Source organism: Zootermopsis nevadensis, unplaced genomic scaffold (genome assembly GCF_977971745.1).
Source record: "Zootermopsis nevadensis isolate Lab colony 2312 unplaced genomic scaffold, Znev_1.0 Znev_ptg000010l, whole genome shotgun sequence".
Taxonomy (NCBI): Eukaryota; Metazoa; Arthropoda; class Insecta; order Blattodea; family Termopsidae; genus Zootermopsis; species Zootermopsis nevadensis.
This window is the reverse complement of record NW_028259142.1, coordinates 3,851,603-3,875,136: the sequence shown is the minus strand read 5'-3', so window position 1 is coordinate 3,875,136 and position 23,534 is coordinate 3,851,603. Positions and strand designations below refer to the sequence as shown.

The window sequence follows — 23,534 nt, the reverse complement described above, 5'->3', positions numbered from 1 at the left end:
AACTAATTCAAGTTAAATAAGCAATGTCTTAATCAAACTTTACCCAATTGTAAAGCATGTATAAAGGAAATATTTAGAATAAAGCCAATATATAAACTTCCTTTCCGTATAGACGTATTTACGTCTAATTCTCTGGAACCGTGGTTCCACTGTCAACTTTTTGACTAGCATACAGTCAGCCTCTCAAAAACGTCTACTCCACGGAACTAGTTGGCATGTTAGTCGACGTTTCACGCGTCATATTAAAATATTTTCAAAGGAATATTTTGCACTGCAGTTATAATGAAATTTGCCTGTTGTCTGATGCCTATTTAGTATTCATATTTTGGGAGTTTACTGCAATTCTGTCTTCGTGTTACTGGTTGTTACACTCCCACCTCAGTCATTTGCGGCTGGAGTTGAAGTTGAACGGTTTGTCACTTCAGTCCTGAACGCTGCCATTAGTAGACCGAAGATGATAATGACAGCCAGTCACATAAAATCTGTATAAAAAGTAACCCCCAAAACGGCATTTACATTAAGTATGTTTCGTATGTCGAATAATGCGTGACGTAATTGCGGTGTAATGAACGAACCATTGCCACGACCATTTAAGAAATCATGGAATTTTGGATATTCTTGGAAAATATATGTGCTTCGTTAGGTTTCGCCTCTCCACACTTGTGTCGTGACTCATTCCTGTCACAAACTGTGTGGCCCGAGTGAGACATAGGATGAAACAGACCTTATTTGTGCAGGTATACCAACATAATTAACAATAGGAAGATTATTGTCTTGCTAATCACATCGTTAGTCTTTGTCGCTCCTGTGGGCGTGTTTAAGTACGTCCTGTAGCCGCAACTCACGTTACATCTACTGTTAAGTGAAATACTAATGTTATCTGTACTCCTCAGGTATTATTCCCACAAATATCTCCCTAGCGTCAGTGCCAGAATGTGCCTATGAAAGTGTACGATGAGATTTCTCAACAGCTATTCTGAGACTGTAGCTAAAGGTCCTTGTGATTTTAATTTCAATTTAATTCCTGTACAAAACGTATAAGAGACCAGAAATAGTGAATTTATCTGCATGTGGATGGCTTGAACTGGTTGATGAGAGTGGGGAAATTGAACTTAAAAACGTAAGTTACTGCTGAGGTCTAGAGTAACTAATAATGTCAAAAGTTCAAATATTATATTGCAGGTGTCATAGTAGGTGAAGTTTTGGAATTCGTTTTTGCTAGATTTACGTTGCTTGTCTTCAAAGCCATGTCGTGGTCCACCCTTTTTTTTCATGCCTCAAAAGTGTCGTATTCGACGTTCTTGATGTAAGTTTAAATATAAAAGCTGTGAAGTGAGAAAAGAATTATTAGATTCCATGACCTAGTTTGCTATCGCCTCCAAAATGTATACCTTGTGAATATAGTGATGTGGCCTGCGCGCTATGTTCTATGTTGGTACGGAATTTGTAGTGTGCTTGTATTACGTTGGAACTTAAATTCTGCCTTTAGAACATTCGAAGGTTTGTAGTGAAAGCATGAAATGAATACTGTTTTGTCTTGCCCACAGTTATGTCTACCCCACAATGGATGAGATGGCAGAGCAGATCAGCTTCGTCATGTCACATTTTGTCCTCAAGAATGTCATTGGTTTTGGTGTAGGTGCTGGCGCCAACGTGCTGGCAAGATTTGCCCTGACACACCCGGAAAAGGTAGAATAACCGAGAGTTCCAGAAATAAACATTTATGTTGCACTGGAATCTGCGTTCTGAACTACATTAAGACATATCCAGAGATCGGGTGATGGTCACCTTCTCCAAAACTAGTTCCACAGTTTCCCATACTTACAGACTCGCAGGCCTCAAGGTTATATACAGGGTGAGCCAGAAGTATGTTTACAAACTTTGTGTGCATGTTCCAGGATCAAAAATTAGGAAAAAAAATGTTCCTATGAACATGGGGTCGCAAATGTTTCATTTTCAAAATAATAGCCAAAAATTAGTTTCAATGAGTTGACGTTATATCAAAGTGAATCCAACTTCCAGCAAATATCTTCAATTCAATTAACGTTTGGTCAGGAATTGATGGTGACATGCTTATTGGTCCACACATGCTTCCATCACGTCTAAGAGGACCTTCATATCGGCGATTCTTAAGAAGACACTTGCCACGTCTCCTTGAAGATGTACCATTGAATACAAGAAGACAAATGTGGTTTATGCACGACAGAGCCCCAGCACACTTCTCCCGTCGTGTCATATATAATCTCAATGAACAGTACCCTCAGCGATGGATTGGGCGTGGTGGCCCAGTAGCATGGCCAACGAGGTCACCGGACCTGATTCCATTGGACTTTTATCTGTGGGGTCACTTGAAGTCCGTCGTTTATGCAACACCCATAAACAATGATGACGTCCTATGGGAACGTGTGCAGAATGCATGCCAGATGATTCGAGGAAACCCTGGTGTGTACAAATCCATCAGTCTTGTGTACGTCTTGTGTACGTCGTGCTTGGGAAAGTGTGGAGAATGGAGAGGCAAACTTTGAGCAACTGTTATAAAGAAACATCCCTGTCCTTATACTTGGAAAAAAAGGCATTCAATGAAACTTATTTTTGGCTCTTATTTTGAAAATGAAACATTTGCGACCCCATGTTCATAGGAACATTTTTTTTCTAATTTTTGATCCTGGAACACGTACACGAAGTTTGTAAACATACTTCTGACTCATCCTGTGTATAGATAAGGAAGACTTTCTGAAACTTCATTGCAGTTTGTTGAAGGTACTACTAACTTACTATTTCAAACATGTTTACATATTACTCAGTAATTACCTTCGACAAAATCAGACATCAGTGAGACTTTTGACGCCGAATTTGCTTTATTATTAGTCTTTTAAGGTCACATGAGATTTCACATTTTCATGGCGATGAGTACGTGAAGAGGGCTGTCTCCTAGAATGTACCACTATACGGGCTCGTAGATAACTGACACTTCAAAGGAGCTTACTGCCTCCGTCATTACCCTGATGGTGGATGCAGTAAGCTCCTCCGAAACATTGGTCGATATCTACCAGACTGTGCAGTTTTTCATCTCAAAAGACAGATATTTTCAGTGTCATGTCTAATTCCTCTTCTGTGATTCGCGTGTATGCGTCTGAATTTGTGATGTTACGAAATGTACGACATTTACAGATCAGTTCACAGGTTCTCACACTTATGTTTTATTTTAATAGGTGGAAGCTTTGTGTCTTATCAACTGCGTTTCGACTCAAGCCGGCTGGATTGAGTGGGGTTACCAAAAACTGAACGCGAGGCATCTCAGGAACAAAGGCATGACTCAGGCCGTGTTGGACTACCTCATGTGGCATCATTTTGGTCGGGTAAATATACCAGTTCTGAGATCGTACGTTGCGTTCAAGCAAGATCCTGGATAGTAATTTGTGTACGGTCGAGTACTTGGCGATCGACGTGGCGGTGTATTCTTATTCAGAAATACAGTGTGTCCACAAAGTCCCTTCGGGGTTTTGAAAAATTGTGGAGCGCAAACAAATTGAGCTAGCCACATGCGGTTTGCGACAGATTACAGTGGAACTCTGGAAGTTTTTTGCTGACCTCAGTAGACCTCGATGTGGGCTCCCTTGGTAGCACGGAGAACGTCCAGACGATATTCAAGCTCTTGCCATGTTCTGTGGAGCGTGTCCGCTGGAATAGCCGAGATCGCATTCCTGATACACGTCTTCAGGTCATCAACTGGTGTTCGGAACACATTTCTCTTGACATGACCCCACAGGAAAAAATCCAGTGGTGTTACGTCTGGTGAACGTGGAAGCCAAGGCATTGGACCGTCTCTGCTGATCCATCTTCCTGGAAATGTCCTGTCTAGGTACGCGCGTACCTGCAGATCCCAATGAGGTGGAGCACCGTCTTCCAGAGTTTCACTGTAATCTGCCGCAAACCACATGTGGCTAGCTCAATTTGTTTGCGCGCCACAATTTATCAAAATCCCCGAAGGGACTTTGTGGACACACTGTAGTTTTCTGTAGCGTAAAGTTGATGATTCTTATTTTACTGCGTTTCACAGTGTAGGCAGTACCGACTCTTAATTTTCACTGAACCAGACGTCTCTTTCTTGGGTGCCATAAACTTCTTTGTCCCATAGATTTGTAACACCGTACATGTTTAGACGTACTTTCATTTATAAGATATGTAATTACTGCGGAACTCTGTGTGTGTGTTGTTGTTGTTTTTGTGTGTGTGTGTGAAAACAGCAGGTATAAAAATTCATTGAAAATTTGTGACGATGGCGGAAGTGAAAAACACCTTATTTTCATATCGATAGACATCAGAATGGATTTAAACTGACTCTTATCATATTGCCTGCTGACTAACTGATTAACAAACTCCATGGGGCAAAGTCCTTCATGAGAAGCTCATAGTCATTCCGCTAGTCAAGAAATTCCCCATCTTTCATGTAACCCAAGGGTTCATTAACACGTTTACCAACCGATATGTTGTCTTTAACACGTGTAATACTTGTGGTGCCACATGTTGTACAGGGAACAGAGGATAGAAACCATGATCTGGTTCAAGTGTACAAGACGTACTTCGAACGTCACGTGAATCCCACCAACCTGGCACTCTTCATCGACAGCTACATCAGACGAACAGATCTCAACATTGTTCGCGAACTGGAGCCTTCAAAACGCAAGAATTCAAATACACTTAACATGCCTGTTATGAATATCACAGGGGCCCTCAGTCCTCACGTAGAAGACACCGTCACCCTGAACGGGCGTCTTGACCCAACCAACTCCACCTGGATGAAGGTGAGATACCATGACTATTTTACGTTTCAAATGTTGTTTGCCGAAGGTCATCACATGGTATAAAGTGACCTCTTATTTTAATAGAGATGAACATAATATTCTTCTTTTGCGGTACAGTCCGACGTGAGCCTCGGCCTCCTCAATGACCCTCCGCCACCTGTTTCTGTCTCTTGCCACTACCCTCCAATTTCTGCATCCCAACACTCTTGCGTCCTCCTCCACTCCGTCAACTCATCTGAGCTTCGGGCGACCCCTGTGTCTTTGTCCTCAGGGATTGCTGTCAATGATTTTCTTTGGTGGATCACTGTCTTCCATCCTAGCAACATGCCCTGCAACCTTAGTCTAGCGGATCTAATAATACTCGTCACGCCAAGTTCCTTGTAGATTAAATACAATTCTGCATTGTATCTCCTCTGCCATTGATCGTTTTCACTCTCTGGCCCAATTATTCTTCGTAGATGAACAAATTATTATCAGGATTAAATTGCCTACATGAAAGCAGTTCTGATCTTCTTCTTCTTCTTCTATGGCTCTCCGGTCCGTGTTCAGTCCATGGCCTCCTCAATTCTCCTCTTCCATTTGGTCCTCTGTTAGGTCCGAGGCTCTGATCGAGGTCTCGAAACATCTTCCTTTTTACGGTGCGAGGTTGTTAGCCTTGCGACCAACCCCCAACCTGGAGGACCAGGGTACCTGTCTTAGTCTGATCTCTCCCCCTCGACCAATCTGGCTAGGGAGGCCCTACCAGTAGCTCTTGGGGTCTCTGAGGTACTCAAGCCCCACCACCACGACCAGGTGCAGGTACCATTAAGTGGGGATTAGTTCTGATCTTCATTATAATTTGTCTTGTATCTCAAAATTTTGCTGTACCTGTTACTATTTATCAAATGTTAATAATGATAATCCGTGGCGTAACAGCCCTCTGAGAGCCAAATCGGACTAGCTGGCTGCCTTAGCAGAGGTGAACGATCATACAACCACATATAGGATGACGTGTGGTCAGCACGACGAACCCCCAGCCATTGCTAGTTCTCATGATTGGCTCAAATGAGAATGAGCGATTTAATAAATCTTTGTGATAGAAAGCTGCTGGTCAGTCATAAACTCTGTGTTCATGTTTTAAAAGTATGATATTACGGTACATAGCCAGCTGAACCGCACATAAACCGCAGTCGACGATAAAGGCCGATATCTCATCTTCCTTCTTAAATAAAAAAGTTTCTGAGGTGAAGTTACAGGAAGATTGTTTCTTTTCCGCAGCTCCAGGACTGCGGTATGGTTCTGGAGGAACAACCTGGAAAAGTGAGCGAATCATTCCGCCTCTTCTTGCAAGGACAGGGCTATGGTAAGTGATCATCTGAAGAGAAGATGCCAATAAGCAAGCACACGCTTCTCCAATCACGGTCAGACACATTACCGCACTTATGTGCTGTTCACCTTCTGTGTAGAGCTTAAAAAATATTATGTTGAAGTCTTTGTGGCTTGAAGCCTTATGTACTATTACTGTAGAGTTACGATGACGATGATAATCAAAATAATGTTACTGTTGCAAGCAGAAAGCTTCAAGATCATCGGTTCAACTGCAGATGAAACTGTGCGTATTGTTTCGACAAACCCCTCGCAATAGCTTATTGTACAATCTAGATAGAAAGTGGTCCCCAACCTTTTTGTGCCTATGGGCACATTTGAGAGTTTATGAGATCGTGGCGGGCACCAACCAATTAAAAAGGCCAAATTTTCTTTTCTCTGGACAAATAAGATATGGATACCAAATAATATGCAAAACAACACGACGTTTAATGATACAAGAAACCACGCGATCAAAAATACGTAGTTTTATAAGTACGATTATTATTACTCAAGTGGGAAGTTAGTGTGATGTTTGACGCTGCATTTCATTGGCCAGCTTTTCAAATTTAGGAGTGTAGGATGATGTTGCTGCTCGCAAACAAACGCCAAGATGGGCGTCAGTAAGTCGAGATCTGCGCTTTGATTTTATAATGTTCATGATTGAACGGCCTTCATTATTCAGTATAATCTCTTTCCGTAACAACGCAGGCACCCAAAAGAGCCTTGGTGGGCGCCCGCGGGCACTGCGTTGGGGACCACTGATCTAGATAGAAAGTGGGCTTTAATGTTTATTTTTATACATCTTACAGCAGATGTTGATAAATCAGTATGTATTTTGAGTGACATGTCTTTACAAAACTGGCTAGATAAACAGGTTAATTGAACACTGATTGGCATTGTTTCAAAACTTTATTTTCATTGTTACCTCTATGGGAGAATGACTCTGGTATGTATTAAAAACATTATCAATATATTAACATAAATATAATAATCAGTTTCTGATAATGCTAGATAGAAGAAGTGCTTATCACTGTGGATAAACATGTAAGACTGCTTTTGGCAATTAATTTTGCATTTATAGTTATTATCTTTTAATTTTATATCAAATGTAAAATTTGAGGTTTTCACAGCGGTGAGTATGAAGATTTCTGTCTTCTGGGTTGGTGCGCCGTGTAGTCTGGTCGACGTTAACCAACGTTTCAGAGGTCGTACTTCCTCCGTCATCAGGGCGATGAATTTGCAAATAGGGTGCGTGCATATTCATCTCCCTGATGACGGAGGCAGTATGATCTCTGAAACGTTGGTTAACGTCGACCAGACTACACGACGCAACAACCCACAAGACAGAAATCTTTATATGAAATGGTTTATATGCTTTCCGTTTACCTAGCATAGCGTTAAAACTTATACCAAGCATTGTGCGTTTGCTTTTTTTTTTACCTTGGTTGTTGAATTTTAATGTGTTCTTTGCACAATGTGCACAAAATAAATGCATGTAAGGCTGATCATGTGCACCCATGTGTCTCAACTTGAGAACTACTGGGTGATTAGTAATGAACTTTGGTATGAATGTTACGCCGTTAGAGGAAGAGTCCTGAAGTGTTGTACGATGACTTCTTAAAATGTAAACAAAACTGAAAAAGAGTAATATTTTCTTTAAAAAATAATTAATTACATATTTATAATTGCAATCAATATAACATTGTGACTTAACGACTGTTTAATCCAGCACATGATCCCATAAACAAAATTACATTTTATTACTTGAAGTACATAAATATTTTATTAGGAACACAATTTGTAGAATTTCAGTTGAAAGTTGTTAATCTAATAAGATTAATTATTAGTTTTATGAGGGTTCTCCTCCTAAATTAAAATCTTATATATTGCACTGTGAAGTCACAGCCCTACATTTGAATTTTGAAATTCTGTAGGCAGCCATTTTCTGATAAACTTATGTAATAGTAGAATAGAAGGACCAAAGTTAAGATTTAAAACTTATTTTAAAATCTTTTTAGTTATATTAATAAAGGAAATTACATAAATTGTATCGCATTATACAGCAGTTTCATTGTAAATGTCGCATTGATGTCTTTGTCGAACGTATTTAAACAGCTGGGATAATTCGGAATGCCAAGGTACAAAGAACACGCGTGGAAACCCCATTTACTGTGGTGAGAATTGCGTCTTTGCGATCTTCTTTTAAACAGCTTAAGCACATTTTTTTCTTTCTTTCTGTTTTCTTTAAAGCCGTGAAACTTTCTCGGAAGAGGTCAACATCCACGTCGGCAGAAGGTAAATGTAATTAACAAAACAGTGTATGTGGATAAACCAAGATTGCGTGAGCTCCTCAAAATTCTTGGTTGATCAGTGTAAGTGTTGGCTAAATGCTGTGTGGTGGTTTTCATAGTACATATCGCCTGCTGAGAACAATAGTGACGTAACTCAGAAATCACAGTTTCGAGAAAAATGTCTTCAGACTTTTGGCGCGACTTCAATCTTTCATTCCTCGTGCGCATTACAACTTATTCGAGTAATTCCTTTTACTTTATTCACAATAAGCTTTGAATTAATGTAATTTGTAAGGTCAGCCGCACACTGTCTTACTCCTCTCGTGCATGAAGAGACGGAACGAAACCTTCCCGACAGTAGTGGCGTTTATCGTTCCCTAGCGGCATAGGGCGGACCTACGCTTCCGCCGCTTATGCATGATTTCAAGGTGAATGTTGCAAGTCTATTTATGGACATAAATCAAAATCGGTGATTCCGAGTTACTTCATTATTGTTGGTGATTTCTGTACGTCACTATTGTTGGTGATTTCTGAGTTATGTCACTATTGGTGATTTCTGAGTTACGTCACTATTGTTCTCGGCAGGCGATGTGGCCTTCTCTCATCTAGTTCCTCTATGGCTTATGAAGCATGAGACACCTTTCTTATATAAAACTTGATCAGCTCGTGGTTTGTGTTTTTGTTTTTGCTTCTTATTGCATTGCTATGAGAATGTTTTGCTTGCAATTTCTAGCTTATTGTATTTCTGTATTGAATGTACCGAGGAAGTAATGTACAGTTCGTTGTAGCGTAGTGTTCTGCTTGAAAGATACCAGATTCGGATTTGTGTACAGATAGAATGAAACAAGTGATGGTACAACACATTTATGTTTAACAGAGAAAAAGACAAAATTTATCTGAGAATCGTTACCACTAGAAATGGTCGCAAGTACATATTTCTTTGTCGTATCGCGCTGACATTACTTGGTATGTCTCTGATCCTTGTAGCGTGAGTGGGTAGGACAGAATACACTTGCATCTGTAAGATAAAATGAGAAATGATTTATAATTATGCAGATCGGTAAGTAGAACCGCAGGCCCCGAGATCGTGAACTAGTGCTGTGGCAGTTTGACAATCTTAATTGTGCGCAGTGATGTTAAATGTAATAACAGTGGAGGTTTATAATATTATGTACATGTTCAGTAATGTTGGATGTCATTGATTTCTTACATTTTTTCCTCTTCGTTTCATTCTTGTTCACTTCGTCATCTCTGTCCAAACATGTCCGCTATTAGTTTAATGTGAATTGCATGTGCACCTATCCTTGTCAGTGAATACTTGCTGAAATTTTCTGTGTTTGTGATTTGTTGGTGTAATTACTGTTCAGTGATAGTATTATTTTTGTAAAATGGAACTTGTTAATGTACAGAGTGGGTGGGACGTAAGTAGACATTAAATAATCGCTATACATTGGAAATATAGAGGTTATAACCATTTCTCAATGCCTGCTTACTTTCCACCCACCCTGTGGTACGTGATATGTGAGTTTAATGTTACTTTATCTTCAAATTACACATGCCAAGTGTCGAAATGTCATTTATATTAAACAGCGTGTTCATTCTGCAATAGAAAAATATTGTTATGCTGTTTGAAGCTATTGGTATAAGTGGTCATGACAGTTTTTTTAATTAAACAAAATTTCTCTAAACCATTGGACAATATTGGTAATGTAGGTGGACGTATTTTCTTATAAGAGAAAGTCCGTTGATAGTCTAAATTTGCACACAGTTGATTTCCTAAACTATAAATCTTAACAGAGCAGTTCTTATGAAATTACATGTAAATTTCTACCAAGGTTTATCTTTTAACTATGGAAGTCAACAGTGTCTTTTATGTTTGAAACACCGCCACGGTGGTCTAGCAGTTAGAACGCTGGGCTTGTAATCCTGGGGTCCCGGGTTTGATTCCCGGCGGTGCTCAGTTTTACAACTTGTGTTGGGCAAGTCCGTGGTCCAGGCATCACGTTTTCTTCCGGGGTTTCCCCCGGTTTCTCCGTAGCATCCCAACAATTACTCCACTTTTGTCGTCATCTCGCAAAAAGGAGGTCACAGCAGGAGCGTTAAATGTCGCGGTCCCGATCGAACCCATGTACTGGTGGGTTGTGAATGCTGCTAACCACCAATGCACACCATGCTGAATGGTGCGTACTGGACACGAAAAAAAATGTTAGAAACAGTAACCGCATTATTAACATGCTTATGCCTTATGCTGCATGAAACTAACATATGCTACATATATCTTTGCTTATTTGCAGTGTTATATTCCTGATGTAGACATGTACCTATTTCTGTTGCAGTTGCGCCATTGACTGAGAACAAAATGGCAATCTTCCGCCAGACTTCTTTGGATGGCCTAAACTTGACTAGCAAACATCAGACTCGCATATCATCCCCTCAGCACTGGTCTGCCTCTGCGATCAACATTACCGAAAATCCCATATCTGAGGCTGTTGTGTGTTAAAAGCCCCATTTTCCTCGTAGGAATTATTTTGAACTTACCGTGGCACTTCTATGCCAGCAGCACTCACAATGCAGCTGCTGCTTAAATTTAAATACACTGTTGCCTAATCTGCACATTGGATAAGATCAGCATTCATAGCTAACATATTACGTGAACTTGTTTATATTAAATTTGGTTCACATTTTAGCTCGCATCCACGTGTCTCCGTAAGGTACAAAATAATTCACGGATATAAATGCACACATATTAAGGTGATAACTCTGTCTGAAGTATTACGACACCAGCCACGCGGCGTTGCCATATTTTTTATTTCACGGCCAACATTTTAAGTAGCAGCTTGTGAAGTAACATATGAAGGACAATATTCGTCAATTGCTACACGTTTAATTTTATATGAAAAATATACTTAAAAAACTGGAGATTATATCACGATAGAGGGCAAACATATTACTCAGTGTAAACACACGACAGCCTGCTTTTTACTAACTGACCACCCTCCAGTACCCTCTACCCCTTATCATTCTCCAGACATTAGTTCAAAAATAATGTTATGATAGTAGAAACTGCCTTTGTAGTTTCTTCACCGTAGGTTAGCATATCTGAGCCCTCTAGTTACGCTGTGTTCCTTGCTCCGCTCCAGTAGAGCTCTTACGCTCTTCATGTTGTATATATAGCATGATAGTCAGTAGTGGCTTAAAATATTAGGCTTTTGTTGTGTACAGAACTTTAAACCTTGTCTAAATATTATTTAAGAATTTAGTCCGCAACTTACGGAAAATACTATGCTTCGCCATTAAACGATCACCTGTTTAATAGTTTTTAGGGATACCGTGGCTGTTAACTCTGCAAATCATATGAAATCCCTTATAATAAAGTTACAAGGGTAATGTTATGTTACATATCATATTCAAATGTAAACTGCTCATGTTAAAAGATATGCTTGTCTGTTGAGTACTGTAATGACATATGTGAACCGCCACTGTGGTCCAGCGGTTAGAACGCTGGGCTTGTAATTCTGGGGTCCCTGGTTTGATTCCTGGCAGTGCTCAGATTTACAACTTGCGTTGGGCAAGACCGTGGTCAAGGCATCACGGAGTTTTCCTCTGGGGTTTTTCCGTGGCATCCGAACAATTACTCCATTTTAATCATCTCACAAAAAGGGTGGTCACAGCAGGAGCATTAAATGTCGCGGTCCCGATTGAACCCATCTATTGATGGGTCATGAATCCTGCTAACCACCAGTGCACACCATGCTGAGTGGTGCCTACTGGACACGGGGAAAAAAATGACGTGAGGTTTGAGGTTTTCATGGCGGTTAAGATGTCGGCTGTCGCCTTGTGGGTTATAGTTGCTGTGATGTCGCAGGAATATTTCATCTTCAGATCTGATGTGACTTTAAGCATGAAGATGGAGGTGGTACATTCCTAGGAAGCATTATTAATCACATAGAATAGTACATAGTATCATAACCAAGAAGACCGCTGTTGACATGTATCGACATATAACAACATAGTGAATATGTACACGAGGTTTTCTTGATATTCCGATCAGATCGCTCTGATTCATTTCGACCAGTCGGCAGTTTTCTCCCGAGATGGTGATGCGATAAATATGGGGTAGTATTACTTCATTTATGTTGTCCACACATGTGATGGTTATCGTCATTCTGTGGTTTGCATTTTGCAGCAGTAAGAATTTAGAGGGGTGTGTAGAAACAAAAGAAAGTGAAACATTTTATTAATACTCGTAATATTTTTAAATCTTTCCTTACAACCTTTAATTGCCTTAGAGTTCACTTCACACATTTTGTCAATAGGTCAGGAGTTTAATAACGTGTTTCACCGATTTTAAGACGTTGATTGTGAGGTGCACCGTTAATTTAGTAACAGGTTTTCAGTAGAACAGGAATTGTCAAATTGTCAGTATTCAAACATAAAATTCTTTGTATCATTACTTTCAAAATCTTTGTTGCTGTATTTTGTGTTTAATGTCCCATGACTAGTGTTACGGAAATAAAGATTTTCCTTACTCTTTTTAGTCGTACAATAAATTTTTCAATGTTGATTCTTAGACGCCATCAAATGTATAACGCACTCCAAGTTCAGAAAATGTAAAACGTGGGAAAAAAGCACGTCTTAAAATTCAGGAACTACAATATTTAAAAAAAAAAGGTAAAGAAACTTAATTTATATTACTAATTACTGCTGACATTCCTGAGTTCCATTTCTTTATGGCAGCTTTATGTAAAGGACTTGTTTATGTACAGTGCAACACTGGCTGCCTTGCAATAGGCTGATCATTTGTCGAAGAAGTCCTACCAAATGTCTAAATTGCTAAGAAATTTCTTATTTATGAGGTGGCCAAGGTCCTTTCAGGTCTGTAGAACCACAGAGGAAGTGAAAACTCTTATTCAATTCTCCATGCCCCAAGCTACTCCTAAATAATTTACATAAATTTGAAGTGTCAGAACTGTACATCTGAGGGAGCAATAGGCAGTAGTAATAATGCAGGATATTGTAAATTTCGAAGGGATGCTGTTTTAATTTCAGACTGGGTGTTAAGGTTTCTTATTAGCCGCTGTTCAGCAAGAAAGATGTAAATAATTTTGATTTTCTTGTAATGTTTTTGCTGATGCAGGCTAGCAGCGTTGTGATTTTCAGAATCTACATCTGAAACTCTTTTGAAAGTTATAAATTTGGGTTGACACCTCAAATCCAGAGAATTTCCTTTGAGGTTATGTTTTACCACGCACATAACCGTACTTTTGCCACTAAATTTATTGATCGTGACAAAAATGTGAATGTGATCTGCACTGAACTGTAAAAACATTTTAACATTTCTATTATTAAATAAAAAATTAAGATAATAGGTAAATCTGCTTTCAACAATTTATCATGAACATGGTTAACAAAAAGATGTTTATCTTGATCTACAGCTTAATAGAACATTCATTGTTGATGGCAAGAATCACATTAGGGTCTCAATCTTTATATGACAGGATTTTCAGATTGTTGATAACCTGTGAAGGTTATATTTATGATTAGTTGCTTGGTTATGAACATTTTATTTATTATTGCAATTTTGATTTTGTAAACCATTGACATAAAACGAATTTTAGTTTGTCATCTGCCATTCATGGGGCTTGTGGATTTAACATAAATAGAAATATTCTCAATTAACCTTGTAGTTAATGCAAAAGATTGCATTGCAGTTAAATGTGATCACAGAAATTTCCCAATTTTGACGAGATCTTGCTGGTGACAAAACTCATTTTCTTGTGACTTAGGCAAAAATGAGAGGTGTCACGCCTTGCATCTTTGACTGCAGGAAAAATTATTGTTTCTAGTCAGACACTGTATACGTAGTAAAAACATTAATGTTGCAGTCTGTGGCAACAGGAGTGAAGAAGCCTTATTATATTAATTACTGTATATAACTACAATAATTGCACTGGAAATTAACCTGGTGCTTGAAGTTAGTTTAAAGTTTTGTAAAGACATGTTTGTTGAAATTGGAAAGAACTTACACGCTGAAAATTGTAAGGATTTGTAACATTGATTTAGCAATATAATTGTTAGGTTATGTGTGTGTGTATATATATGTATATGGTATTTTGTTTCATGGAATTCTGCTATCCAAGTGTACGATACCGTGCTGGTAGTGTGTTTAGAATGTGGATTTATTGCCTCAGATTTTTTTGTTAAGTTATCTTTTTACAAAAAGTGTCAATTTCTTCTTCTTTTTTTTGTAATTATTTTATGTTCATATTAGTTTACTTAAAATTTTACATTTTAAATATCTGTTTGTGATTAATATATTATATAGGCCTAATTTAGTTTCTGTATTTAGATAATGTCAGAAATTTGTACATGAATAATAAATTATTCCTTGAACAGTTAATTCGTGTGAAGTCGCTCTTCTCTGTTAAAAGTCGGGATTGCTCAATCAGGTGATGAGTTAAAGGCTGAAGATTTGACTCTTAGAACAGATGGAGATTTTTCCCTTTGCCACCATGTTGCCCAACTTAACTTAACCTAACCTAACATAACCTAACCTACATGGCTGAGTCCTATCCAGTATATATTGGGGTCTCTGTTCCATAGGATCATGCTACTAGAGCTACTGAAATAGTAATAGAAATATAATGGTGATAATCATGGAAATGAAACTACAAGAATTAAGGTAATAGATTAAATTTAAACGTAGTTTCTAAGTATTCTTTAGAATGTTCTGATTTGTTTATAGTTATAAATAACTGTATAGACTTTGGTAGTTATTATTAATTAGTGACTATCACGATTTTATAGAGTTTTATGTAAATATTATACAGTAAATTTATTCAATCAAATATATTTTTCTCTGAAGTGAATACTTTATGGAGTACTCCCAAAATGTGTTTAGGTCCTTTTGCAAAGTTGGTTATCCTTGTAGTGACATGTGGGATGGATCAGCCAGAAAATTAACTTGACTGGTATTCGATTCCCGGCCCTTAGGCACACACACAACCTTCTTCAGTGCTATGAGTGTCAGAGTATTTCCCCTGGTATTAAGACGACCAGAGCATGAAGCTTACCACATGTCTCTAGTACAGACGTACAGTTTTGTGTACACTCCTAGATGCCTTCGTGGAGGAGTGCTTTACCATCGCAGATCTTTGTTATCGAACTGCTGTGTTCCGAGACAGATCAGTACTTTATAAACGCTGGATGTAATTACAGTAGATTTAGAGCCCGCATGCCAAAAAATTGACAGACCACCCTGACTGACAAGCCACGAACTGCTTACACGAGACATTTCGCAACGTGACGTCTCAAGATGATAGATAACCTTCAAGTATAGTCTCGTAGAAATTTACCGAAGTTTCAGATATTGCCTCCATCATCACAGGGATGAGTGACTTCTACGAGGCTACACGGGTTGGTTGCTAAGATATTTAATATTTGTAATCGTGTTTGATCTAACACCATACTGGAGTTCATTATAGTTTTATGACGTTTCGAGAACCATCTTCGTCCTCGTCTTCAGGGTACTGAAGTCCATTATCGTACATATCCACAGAGGTTTAAGAGTACTGGGATCGCTTTCCACTTCGTCGTGAAAATGACTTTACTGCTGTGCGGAGACGAATATACGTCTAAATACAAGAGACAAAACATGTTTATGTTCTTTATTCTGTACTTCCCAGTTATTTTTGTTACATGAAACATTTAATTTGAAATGTTCCACGGATACCAAGTGACAGTATCTCGAAGTTCATCATGAAAAAAATATTTAATTCCCCCAAATTGTCGAGATGGCACAGCTGCTTCTTTACTTAATGGTAAATTGTGCGTGCTTCAGATGTCACCGATTTTCGTTATTCTTTTGTTTCATTTCTCGATTGCGTTCATTATCGATGCTTACAATCGCTCGTCTTTCATCGAAAGGTAGGGTGGATGGTGTTGCGAAGTGGGAGATATTGAGAATGTATCCGGTAATATAGTGGATCTCTTAGTGTTCTGTATTTTAGCTGGTTTTATATTCCGCAGTTGTGAATAATATTAATATGTGTCTAAATTATTAATGAACATGTTTTATTGTGTAAATGAGATATCAAATCTACTGGCTGTAGGAAGTGATGTGCTCTGCAGAAATTTGGAAGGTGCGCCCATGTGGATGATGAGGTAATGACAACACATTTAGATGTAATAGCCATATTGAGGATAATTTAACAATATATTAGTTAAAATAGGAATATGTTCTTGTATGTGCATGTGACTCTCGTTATACATGGGGGTTGCATTCCTGTGAATCTGATACCAATGCTTGTCTGAATGTTATTTAAGAATTCAGTACGTACGCAAAGTCGCTATTACAGATATCAATCGGTTAATGCTGTGTAAGGAAAGGGTAGCTATTTACAGTGACAAGCATACGATTCCCACAAAAGCTTTGTATCCTAGTGGTGCCGGATTCAGATCATTGCCCGGAGACCTGACTGAGAATTTTCGTTGTTTTCCTCCGTTCCTCCAGGAAAATTCGGCGGTAGTGCCTGAAATTAGGCCAAGGGGCAGTCCGGAAACTGATAACGTAGCATGAGGTTAGTAACATCTGTACTAAACAAACGTATTGACCACGTTCTCATGCACGAGCGAACGTCAAAACGCTGTCGCTATCTCACGGAAGAAATTTGAAGTAGACGCAGCCCGCGAGGAACAATCACGCCGCTGTCTGGCGGGATCTAGAAACAGACATTAATAGCGCGGTGACAGGCGTGGGAGGTGGTTATTTTCTGAGCGTTCCGCGGTGTGTTCGATTGATTACAATATTTCAATACATTTAACATAATTAATTCATGGGTACTTAAGCGTGTGGGCAAGTGAAGTTAGTGTGTTTCAAATTACAGTGATCTGTATGTGTGATTTGTATTAAAATAAAATATCTTCAGTGTTACACTTACGGTATCAGATCTAATGAATGGAAGTGGCCAACGTAGTGAATCAGTAATTTCAGGTGTCAGATATAGTTCTGTGATGTTATGTACATGATGTATACGCGTTAGTTACGACTTCGGAGATACGATCTGGGTTGCTTCGACGAAATTATGAAGCTGAAAGCACTGTCTATTCAAGTGGCGACAGTCACTTTTGTCATTCTACGGTGTCAGATTGCACTCGGCGTCATGGAAGAAAGAGGTGAGTTTGGACATTTCGCTCGGATCGAATACGATTCATAAATTAAAATGTTTGAATTAAGACAATGTTTTACAAAACTATTCTAATTCCAGAGAACAATTTATATGATCACTTTCATCAAAGTGGATTAGAACAGGCTTCGAAAGATAATTCATGAAGATTGTTTAGTGCTTGTGAAATTACTTAAACATCGTTTGCTCCGCATGGTCACGTGTTTTTCGATATTGCGTGGATTAATCAGACAAGTAAAGATAAAGTCAACAATAGTATCTTGCTGACTTATTTCACGTAACCAGATTTGATTTCGAACCAGCTTTTTATCGCCGTTCCAGATTAATATCGTAATTTTACTTCGTCTTGAAGCATTGTTGTACAGTTATCATGAGTCTTTTTAAAAGCCATGTTTTTCAACACTCATTTACGTCTTTATGTAGAACTTTGTATTGTGTTTGATATTTGATAGTGATCACGTTGTCCGTGTTGTTCCCTCCAGAATTTATGTTTGACTAAAACAGGGGAGGGGGGAAATAGGTCAACATGGAGATAATTTTTCTTCTTGCGAGCTGAAGTGAAAAACTAGACGAAGCATACATATCAGAGACACTTAACAGCCATATCATTCTGAGATTTTGTTGCATAAAATTTCTGTGTTATGTGCGAACCTGTTTGTAAGCGAAACTATACATCGCCATGAAAGTTTCGATACACAGTACTTAAACCTCAGGGCCGGCGATTTGATAAGCAAGAATGGTCTGGAACCCCTGTCACAGAGCAAATCTGGAGAAAGAAGTATATATATATACTTTTTTTAATTTTTTTTCGCCTCACAGATGGCTCTGTGCTCCGCTAGAGCCAACCAGGCAGGCTTTCTTGTTTCTAGCATTTCCCATTTGATTCTTAGTATTATTTGGCAAGGAAGGTCGTCTATTTATTCGAATTATGAGAACGTTTCCTGTCCGGTTCTGAAACACGTTCATGCTGTAATTAAATGTCATAGCATTAGTTAAGTTATGGATAAGCATACAATGATGGCGTAAATTAGGAATGTCAATGCGTATCGATGTTTGTCATTCGATACAAATGATGTGGCCGTTTTAACCCCTTCCTTGTGCAGTGGTTTGCTACTAAGAGACACACGCATGAATGAAATGGTCTACTAGCTAATGTATGAAGTTCGTTCCCTAAAGCGTATATAGTGTCGATGAATAGTGAATTGAAAAGGATTTGGAAGGAAGCGGTCTTGGTGTAATTTAATGTAGGTTTTTTTTTTCGGAATTTACCTGGAGGGACTAAGGGATGCCACGAATAATTATTCCATTGATTGATGTCGGTATTTGGTCCGATTATGAAGCTGGTGTGCTAACCACCCGACTGTGACGTTGGGATCGAGCGTATTATAATTTGAAGAATAAGTTTTTGGTGCATTCTTCAGAATAAATTCCACCTCACTTTAAAATATTCAGTAGTCCGTAGTCCCCCAGTTTTATTATTAACAGTGGCAGACGGGAGAGGTTGGATGTTTCATCTAAAATGTGCAGTTGAGTATCCCATATTTCAACATCTGGTTAACTTAATGGCGTATAGACTTTCTTGAAAAGTTGATAATTTAGGCATTCAAGCCGCTCTGTAAATCTCATGTTGTTATGGGACCCGAAGCCCGTCAATGGACCCTTACTTCGAACCCATCTACAACTTGGTCTTCCTAGTGGTTCTCTTCCTTTGAGGATTCTAGACCACTATTGCTTTCTCATTTCCCACATTCGTGCTACATGTTCCACCTATCTGATCTTGCTTGATTTGATAATCGTAGTAATATTTGGCGCAGATTATTATGTAGTTGTCTGTTTATTCTATTATTTACTTCGTCTTAGATTTAAGTGTTCTCCTCAGTAGGTGAACGTCGATCTCTTGAGGTAAAAGACTGATACAGAAACAAAATGCTTATCACAAACATTACATTTTGATAAAGCTGCTTCATTGCGAGAAACTGAAGTGTAGATTGGAACGTGAAGATGATTACGTACGGTAGATTGTAATTGAATACGTCTGTAATGACTGAGTATAATCACGGGGGAAAAAATCAGATTCAGAGGGTTCTACAGATACATACTTGGGAAAAAGCCAGTTCGAATCCAGGCTGAGTTTGCTAGTCGTCTTGAGCGATCTGAATTGGACTGACAGTCACCAGACAAAACAAATGCTCATCTGAGGTAGGCTAATTTGAGAACTGATGAAGGATAAGATAATACGTTTGTAAATTCAGACTTTGCCAACAAAGACGGATGTAAGAACGAAACTTTTAAGTAGTTTTCTCACGATGAATTGGAGGGGAGGCAATGGTTCATGTCCTCTTGGTGCGATCCACATATGATGATGAACTGTCATGCTGCCTGACGTTGCTACCAAGGACAGTGGCAGCTAAGGAGGACGAACGCTGTTGGCTGGCTGGCTGGCTGCTTGTTCTTTAGCTGTGTTCATCGTGCCGTGAAATCAAGGGGCCGTAGCGGTTGAGGCCACTCTGAGGAGGGATCTCTCACAATAACAGTTGGCTCTGGCTCCTAGTGAGCAAGGTTTGTTAGGTTGGTAGCCTGCGACACAACGTTTTCTTACCCAGTCTCAAAAAGTTTAGGTAACATGGTGATCAGCGAACCGTAGACATGAACTGCAGTCAAAAGCCACACAACTCACTACGAAATCGTTTCAGATTTGAAACAGGTGGCCAAGAATCTGTAGCGAACAAACCGAAAACGTTGTATAGCATTGTAGATGCCCCACTTTGAAAAAGGCAACTGCAATGCCTGCCGAAACGTTGGTTTCTACCGAACGTTTGACGGGGCTCTCGCCCGAAAACCGAAGTTATGCCGCGAAAACCCACGAACAAGGAATCGAAAATTGTGATCGAGTGACTGGAGCGTTGGATTCTTGAACCGGAGGTTCCGGCTTCGAGAATGTGCCCGGAAAACTTATTCTCAGTCTTTCAGTCAAATGCAGTGATGTTTTGACTGCGTCCTTCTGCATCCAGATTCGTAAATAACGAAATCTATACACAGCATCTCATCATGTGATTAACTCTTAATGTATTTATCTTGTAATTTTCCTAGAAACACTGCGTTTGTCTACGTGACTACAAAAAACGTATTTGTTGCTAACATGCTCATCATGGAAAGGGAAGATGATTATGAATGATGAGTAGGTAAAGGGATAACATGGCCTATTTAGGGTTACTGACTGTCGTAGAATTCGCTTATGGAGGAGACTGTGATAAGCCACGAAGAAACTTTTGTCAAAATAGTCCAGTCCAGACACGAACCAGGTGCCTCCGCAGTACAAGTGTCGACCGTCATCACTGTGACCGAGTCTCTCGTTCGCTGAGAAGACGCGTCAGATCAGTTGTTCTATTTTCGTTTATCGACGCTTAGTGCGCTTTTCCGCTGAAGAGTTTCCTCAGTCTGCAAAAATTGCTCTGGGCCTTGGGCGGGCCCAAGGCGAAGCTCTGCAGTACGGAAGCAGGGAGTTGAATTCGTCACAAAGCCTCGGCTACCACCGTCTGAGATGTGATCGGAATGTAGTCGTCGTCTTCGATTCTCCAACACTTCGTTTCGCAGAAAGGACGCTCTTGCCGAAAATTAAATTTCCATCGTATTTAAAGGCAGTGATTAGATACGGGATGTCCTGAGATAACGATGCACGGGCCCACGTAAATGAGTCTGTGAGAAACAATTTGTATCTTCGTATTTGGCCAGGTGGTCAGGAAATTTGACGGTGTCTGGCTGTTTTCTGGGTTGCAACGCCGTTCATAGCGGTCGCCCAGAGATTTTCATTTCCCAGAAAACTCAAATCTCTTAAATTGAATTTTGAATTAACTTGCTTATTAGTTTGTAGTCCGAGCTTGTTTTACGCTGTGGTTGTTGTAAGAAATGAAACGATGATTAAGCGTTGAAAACATATTTTATGATTTTAACACTTCGAAGCTCATTTGTAACTGTGTGTACCACATTACATTTTACTCTGAGGGAGTATTTGTGTTTCTTGTGACTTTCAGAATAAACAGTTATTTCCTCAAACAGCATTAACTAATTGATCTTTGTAACGGTTATGGGTTATGTTTTCTTTGTGATACGAACTGAACTCGTAAATGTTATTTAGAGGAGCTTCGTGTTTCAGAGGGTTAATCCATTTGTTCTACATCCTCGTGTCCTTTAATTGCCTCGTCTGAGAGTCCATTTTAGTTGCTTAGAAGCAGTCCTTCACCACGCAGCCCCGTTTTAGTATGCGCCACACGTCTAACGAAAATTTGTTGAATCAAAGGCTTGTGCACGTTACAAAGCTCAGTGTGTTCAGAGCTGGTTTGGACGAAGTGTTGGAGACCATTTGCCACATTTTACGTCGATAAACTGTACTCACAGGCTCGTATAAAGACATCAAAGCACGTGAAACTGGTAAGATGAAGATATTATGCTTGTTAAAAGCACCCAATATTCATGCTGAGTGTGTTTGGCACACAAGATTGACAGGGTACTATGTCACACGAGGTCTAAAGGCGTCGTACATCAAAACAGTCAGGGTCCGGTTTAAACAACTTGTAAAATGAGAGCGATTTTCAAATTTTTGAAGATGGGGATTCATCCGGAGGTCTCCTACTTCAGTTTCGTATGCACTCAGATATTCTATGACCTTTCATAATGTCATTACGTTACAATGTCAGTTCTGATGTCAGATTTTTTTATAAGGTCGGAGATCTTAAGTAGTTCAGTTCAGATCCAGACGATTTTATGAATCGATGGATGCTTAGGTCATGACGTATGTATTAACTGCTGTGTAGACGTTATGTGTCAAGTAAGATTGTAATTATATATACCACCTGCTTCTACAATAACTAACGCTTAATTTTATAATCACGTGTTTCTTATGATTCTCAGTGTAAACACAGATTTATTTCTTTAAAAAGAATAATTATTATATTTGTTTACCGTCAAATCACAATAAAATAGTAAGTTAAGATAATTAAAATGATTACAATATCATCTTACTATTTTATTGTGATTTGACGGTAAACAAATATAATAATTATTTTAATTAATATCACAATATGACGCAGCTGTACTATATCTTCTTTAAACAGCTTTAACCGGTTGGTATTTTAGATGAATTTTGGTGTTTTCTGTGCGGTACGGGCTGAATTCGTAAATGTTAATTAGACGAGTTTCGGCTTCATAGGGTTAAGCGGATGTGAGGATATGGGGTGGTGGTCTTGGCATATGTAAGTACTATCCCAGCGTTCGCTTGCGGAGATACGGAACACATGTTAAAGTGACCTATGAACCGGCGTAATAGAGTGGAGGTAGGAGGATTTTTGAGAAGATTATGAAATGAGGTTGTTCATAATTTGTACTTCTCACCGACAGTGTAATCAGTCAAGGAGAATCATATGGGTGTAAAGTGCATCTCGAAAAGATAAATTCATTCATTTTATTCGGAAAATTTGAAGGAATGAGAACTCTTAGGAGGCTAAGGCTAAGGTGGGAGAATAATATTAAAATGTACATTAAAATATGGTGGTAGTGTGTGGACTGCGTTCATCTCGTTCAGGATAGGTTTCAGAGCTGGGTGTTGTGAAATTGACAATAATCTTCCGAGGCTCCATAAGAGTTGGGAAATTTTCTGAATATCCGAGCGACTGGACACAGACGACCACATACGTGCGTCTGCAAGCGTTTCCACTGTTCAGTACCAACCGGGGCGAGGCGCCCAGCAGCAATGTCCACTGCTGAATGTTGTCCCGTAAACTTTGTTGAACAACCTTGGCAACAGTTGCTGTGTTGTATGAACTTACTAAGAAAGCGACTACTGGACAAGGTGTGTGGTCACAACCAGGGCTCTGGAGTCGGAGTCGAAAGCAATTTTAGGTGGAGTCGGT

General features: G+C 39.2%; 2 protein-coding genes across 12 annotated transcripts in view; both read left to right on the top strand.

Moving 5' to 3' along the window:
• The window catches only part of MESK2 (misexpression suppressor of KSR 2), a 66,547-nt gene extending 51,235 nt beyond the window's left edge, over window positions 1-15,312 (top strand). For 8 of the 10 annotated variants that reach the window (XM_022068900.2, XM_022068901.2, XM_022068899.2 and 5 more), the window contains 6 exons: window positions 1,548-1,689; window positions 3,213-3,359; window positions 4,536-4,805; window positions 6,063-6,147; window positions 8,403-8,447; window positions 10,780-15,312. In XM_022068900.2, the coding sequence (XP_021924592.2) occupies window positions 1,548-1,689; window positions 3,213-3,359; window positions 4,536-4,805; window positions 6,063-6,147; window positions 8,403-8,447; window positions 10,780-10,943 (853 nt within the window). In that variant the 3' untranslated portion in view covers window positions 10,944-15,312. Of the gene's footprint in view, window positions 1-1,547; window positions 1,690-3,212; window positions 3,360-4,535; window positions 4,806-6,062; window positions 6,148-8,402; window positions 8,525-10,779 lie in introns of all 10 variants that reach the window. The other 2 variants (XR_002543836.2, XM_022068896.2) reach the window with 2 other exon arrangements.
• A 1,189-nt stretch (window positions 15,313-16,501) lies between these two features.
• Window positions 16,502-23,534, top strand: part of Egfr (epidermal growth factor receptor) — a 212,264-nt gene continuing 205,231 nt past the window's right edge. The window contains exon 1 of one of the 2 annotated variants that reach the window (XM_022068885.2): window positions 16,502-16,606. Coding sequence is in view for 1 of the 2 variants with exons in the window: in XM_022068883.2 (XP_021924575.2) it covers window positions 17,527-17,617 (91 nt within the window). In the remaining variant the exon portion in view is untranslated. Of the gene's footprint in view, window positions 16,607-17,187; window positions 17,618-23,534 lie in introns of those variants that run through there. The other variant, XM_022068883.2, reaches the window with a different exon arrangement.